The 5,717-nt window shown below is 43.1% G+C and overlaps 1 protein-coding gene across 1 annotated transcript; it reads left to right on the top strand.

Moving 5' to 3' along the window:
- The first annotated feature begins 4,161 nt into the window (after nt 1-4,161).
- LOC138881937 (uncharacterized) lies at nt 4,162-4,533 on the top strand. The gene has a single exon (XM_070162244.1). It carries the CDS (start codon nt 4,162-4,164, stop codon nt 4,531-4,533), a length of 372 nt encoding a protein of 123 aa, XP_070018345.1.
- The last annotated feature ends 1,184 nt before the right edge of the window (nt 4,534-5,717 follow it).

Genomic DNA, 5,717 nt, shown 5'->3' with positions numbered 1-5,717 from the left:
GGGCGGAACTGGGGGAGTAATCGGAAAAAAAGAAGAAAGAGGATATGGCAACGATTGATTCAGGAACTTGGTTCGGACTCAGGGGCTCATCTCACCACTATAATCAGCCTCGACCCCACTACTAAACCTACCCCCATACCCCGTATAATCCACCCCAATATTACTATCCATCACTAGACCCCCATTTTTCTATCCACCATGCCCAAACATACAACCAACCCCCCGCCCATGCACAATGGCGTGCGCCAGCCCCACAAAACACCTACCCGCCCCCACAAGCCTACCGAAACCCTCCTAGACCAGATTTCTAGCTCAATCAAGCATTTAAGAATGAGAGGTTGCAGAGGAAGAAAACCTTCACTCCATTGGGAGAGTCCTATACTAGTTTGTTCCACAGGTTAAGAAAATTGGATATGCTGAGGCCGATCGAGTCAAAATTGCCAAATCCTCCCCCGAGAAATCTTGATTATTCTGTAAGCTGCGAATATTGTTCTGGTGCTCTGGGGCATGATACAGAGAAATGCTGGCAATTGAAAAATGTTATCTAGGAGCTCATTGATACAAATCAGATTGAAGTCCAAGCTCCGGAGGTGCCCAATATCAACCAGAACCCGTTGCCAACCCATTAAGAGACAAATATGATCGAGATAGTGCATAAGGGAGGGGAGCCTAAGAAGCCTTCACAGACCGTCATGATGATTCGGTCCAGTGATGTCAAGCTGGTTAAAAAATCAACAAGTGAGATATCAGTGATCAAGTTGAGCGAGACAAACAGTGAACCTACTGTAGTAGTCAAGAAGGGGTCCTCAAGTGATGCTACAACAAAACAAGAAAGGGCAAAAGTGGTTGTGCCAGGAGTGGCGAACAAGCTTGTCGTGATTGTGGAGGGTGCCCAAACAGATCCTATCATTATCAAACCTGTAACCCAGTTACCGATAGTCAACAGCAAGACTATACCGTGGAATTATGAATGGGTGACAGTGACTTACAAAGGAAAAGAAGTTAAAGAAGAAGTCTATGAAACCCATGGATTGACTCGTTCGGGGAGATGCTTTGCCCCGGAGGAGTTAAGAAAAACTAAAACCTCTAAAGATAACCTAGTGCAAGTGAAGAAAATGGTAACTGAAGAAGAGGCAAAAGAGTTTTTGAGAAATATAAAGGTGCAAGACTATTCCATTATGGAGCAGTTAAGAAAGAAGCCTGCTCAGATTTCACTATTGTCATTGTTAATCCACTCAAACAAGCACCGTAGGGCCTTGATGAAAATCCTGAACGAGGCTCACGTTCCTGAAAAAATCTCAGTAAGCCATTTGGAAAAGATATCTAACAAGATATTTGAGGTAAACATAGTCACTTTTTCTGATGATGAGTTGCTCGTAGAGGGTACTGAGCATAATAAAGCCCTATATCTTGCGGTGAAATACGAAGATTCCGTGGTTATCGGGTATTGGTCGATAATGGTTCCAACGCAAACATTTGCCCTCTCTCTACTCTGAACAAGTTGAAAGTGGATGATGAAAGGATTCACAAGAAAAGTATCTGCGTTCGGGGATTTGACGGTGGTGGGAAAGATTCAGTCAGTGATATAGTGCTCGAGCTGACAATAGGACCAATTGAATTCACCATGGAGTTCTAGGTGCTGGATGTAGCTGTTTCCTACAATCTGCTATTAGGTCGACCTTGGATTCATGCCGCCAATGCAGTCCCGTCTACTCTGCACCAGATGGTCAAGTTTGAATGGGATAGACAGGAAATCGTTGTGCACGGCGAGGATAATTGGTGTGCTCCCAGTGATGCCAGTGTTCCGTTCATTGAGGTTGAAGATGACAAGGGGCCTTGGGTCTACCAGGTTTTTGACACAGTGGCGATCTAGAAAATTCTAGAAGGGAAATGCGTTCCAATTCCGAAAGTAACCGCCGCATCAACCATGGTAGCTTTTGAAATGCTGAAAAATGGTTTTGTACCTGGTAAGGGTTTGGGTGCATCTCTGCAATGTATCATACAGCCAGTGTCTCTCCCTAAAAACTTGGGTACATTTGGTCTAGGATTTAAGCCCACATCCGCAGATGTGAAAAAAGCCAAAAAAATTGAAACAGAGGGCATGGGTCCTCCCAAAGCCTGTCCCACGTCTCTCTAGATCGTTTGTCAAGCCTGACGCCAAGAAACGCCCAGTAGCAACAGTTCCCAATTCTATGGTCGATCTTGATAAAGAGTTGATTGAAAGGTTCGAGAAGTTATTCGATGATGTGAACATGGTGGAAGTTGGAGAAGGTTCCAGCAAGGCGGATGTGCAATTTGTCGGGCCGAGTGCAAAGCTTAACAATTGGGAAGCTAATCCTCTCCATACCCGGAAGGAGTTTTGGTAGTTTGCTTTGATTTTCTTTCAGTTTATTTGGATTATTCCAGGGTTGTGATTCAGATTCTATGTTTCGTCCATTTGGATGTATAAACCTTGTTATCTTTTAATTTCAATGAAATGTGATTTCCTTTTTTTTCATCATTCCTGTTAGTTTATACTTTTGTTTTTCTTTTCTTCCTTGTACAGTTTTTTACGCTAGTTTCAATGACATGACATGCATGAGGAGTCTTCGACCCAGTCTTAAAAGCCTATCTAATTCTGAAATAATAATTCAAGAAATAGAGTGTGATGATGAATCAGAATATGATGAGGATGAGGCCTTTAAAGATATTAGTAAAGAATTAAGCCATTTTGAAGAAACACCCAAGCCTAACCTGAGTGATACAGAAGCAATCAATTTAGGGGACCCAAATAATGTCAGAGAAACTAAGATAAGTGTCCATCTTGAACCGCAAATCAGGGAAGAGATAATTAAAGCATTGTTTGAATACAAAGATATTTTCGCATGGTCATATGACGACATGCCGGGTCTAAGCACCGACTTGGTGGTTCACAAATTTCCCACTAACCCAGTATTCCTTCCCGTCAAGCAGAAGTTGAGAAGGTTCAAAACTGACATGAGTGTGAAGATTAAAGAAGAGGTCACAAAGCAGTTTGATGCAAAGGTCATTCGAGTCACGCAGTATCCCACTTGGTTAGCCAATGTTGTGTCTGTGCCAAAGAAGGATGGCAAGACCAGAGTGTGTGTTGATTACCGTGATCTCAACAAGACTAGTCCAAAAAACAACTTCCCACTGCCAAATATCCACATTTTGATTGATAACTATGTCAAGCATGAGATTGGGTCTTTTGTGGATTGCTATGCGGGTTATCATCAGATCTTAATGGATGAGAAAGATGCGGAAAAGACGACATTCATCATGCCATGGGGTATATATTGCTACTGGATCATGCCTTTTGTTTTGAAAAATGTTGGGGCAACTTACATGAGGGCAATGACGACCATATTCTACGACATGATACACAAGGAGATCGAAGTATATGTGGATGATGTGATCATAAAATCCAGGAAGCAGTCTGACCACATCAGAGATTTGAGAAAGTTCTTCAAAAGGCTCCGCAGGTACAATCTTAAGCTCAATCCTGCAAAGTGCGCATTCGGTGTTCCATCTAGAAAACTACTGGGATTCATAGTCAGCCGTCGAGGTATTGAATTGGATCCGTCAAAGATCAAGGCTATCCAAGAATTACCACCGCCAAGGAACAAGACCGAAGTGATGAGTCTGTTAGGGAGGCTAAACTATATCAGCAGGTTTATTGCTCAGCTCACGACAACTTGTGAGCCTATTTTCAAGTTGCTGAAGAAGGATGTCGCGGTCAGGTAGATTGATGAGTGTCAAGAAGCATTTGATAAGATAAAGGGGTACTTGTCAAACCCACCGGTGTTGGTCCCACCAGAACCTGGAAGACCTTTGATTCTATATTTGACGGTCCTAGATAATTCATTTGTTTGTGTATTGGGTTAGCATGACATCACCGGCAGGAAGGAGCAAGCCATCTATTATCTCATCAAGAAGTTCACATCTTATGAGGTTAAGTAAACTCACCTTGAAAGGACATATTGTGCCCTAACTTGGGTAGCACAGAAGTTGAAGCATTATTTGTCATCTTACACTACCTACCTCATTTCTAGCTTGGATCCGTTAAAGTATATCTTTCAGAAGCCTATGCCTACAGGGAGACTTGCGAAGTGGTAGATTTTGCTCACGGAATTTGACATTATCTATTTGACTCGGACCACAATGAAGGCCCAAACATTGGCCGATAATTTGGCCGAGAACCCGGTTGATGAAGAATATGAACCGTTGAGAACTTATTTTCCCGATGAAGAGGTGATGCATATTGATGAGCTGGAGCATATTGAAAAACCAGGTTGGAAACTTTTCTTTGATGGGGATGCAAACATGAAAGGAGTCGAAATAGGGGCCGTGCTTATTTCTGAAACAGGGCATCACTACCCTGTTACGGTTCAGCTTCGTTTCTACTGCACTAACAACATGGCTGAGTACGAGGCATGCATTTTGGGTTTGAGCTTAGCTACAGACAAGGGTGTCCAGGAATTCTTGGTCTTGGGAGACTCGAACCTTCTGGTGTACCAGATTCAAGGAGAATAGGAAACACGGGATTTAAAACACATACCGTACCGACAGTGTTTGCATGATCTTTGTCAATGGTTTCGATCCGTAGATTTCAGGCATATTCCAAGGATCCATAATGAGGTTGTCGGTGCTTTGGCTACTCTGGCATCAATGTTACATCATCCAGATAAGGCTTATGTTGACCCTTTGCATATTCAGGTCCGCGATAAGCATGCTTACTGTAACATGGTGGAAGAAGAACTTGATAGTGAACCGTGGTTCCACGATATCAAGGAGTATATCAGGATGGGGGTGTATCTAGTACAAGCCACAAGTGACAAAAAGAGAACAATTCGTCATTTGGCAAGTGGATTTTTCTTCAGTGGAGGAGTTTTGTACAAAAGAACTCCAGATCTTGGATTGTTAAGATGCATAGATGCTAGACAGGCCACAACTATCATGGCCGAAGTACATTCTAGAGTCTGCGGACCGCATATGAGTGGGTACGTTCTGGCAAAGAAGATTCTCCGAGTAGGTTATTATTGGCTCACCATGGAGCAAGATTGTATCAGTTTTGTGCGCAAATGTCATCAATGCCAAGTACACGGATATTTGATTCATTCTCCGCCGTCTTCATTACACACAATGTCCATATCATCGCCCTTTGTTGCTTAGGGTATGGATGTCAATGGACCAATCGAGCCAGCAGCATCCAATGGGCACAGGTTCATTCTGGTGTCCATTGACTATTTCACTAAGTGGGTTGAGGCTAAAACTTTCAAATCTGTAACCAAGAAAGTAGTGGTCGATTTTATGCACTCAAATATCATTTGTCGGTTCGGGATCCCAAAGGTGATCATCACAGATAATGGTGCTAATCTCAACAGTCATCTGATGAAAGAAGTATGTTAGCAGTTTAAGATTACGCATCGCAATTCCACCCCATATCGCCCCAAGGAGAATGGAGCAGTCGAGGAAGCCAACAAGAACATAAAGAAGATACTTCGGAAAATGGTGGAAGGGTCCATGCAATGGCATGAAAAGCTTCCCTTTGCGTTGTTGGGCTATCGCACTACTGTTCGCACTTCAGTAGGGGCAACTCCTTATTTGTTGGTATATGGCACTGAAGCAGTGATACCCGCGGAAGTTGAAATCCCATCCCTTCGGATTGTCACTGAAGCCGAAATTGATGATAATGAGTTGGTCAAAGCTCGCCTGGA

Source organism: Nicotiana sylvestris, chromosome 11 (assembly GCF_000393655.2).
Source record: "Nicotiana sylvestris chromosome 11, ASM39365v2, whole genome shotgun sequence".
Taxonomy (NCBI): Eukaryota; Viridiplantae; Streptophyta; class Magnoliopsida; order Solanales; family Solanaceae; genus Nicotiana; species Nicotiana sylvestris.
Note: the sequence above shows the minus strand (reverse complement) of the source record. Positions and strands in the feature narration are given on the sequence as shown.

Bases quoted from the DNA above. Each gene is read 5' to 3' on its own strand.
- LOC138881937 (XM_070162244.1), top strand. From the start codon at position 4,162: ATGAAGGCCCAAACATTGGCCGATAATTTGGCCGAGAACCCGGTTGAT.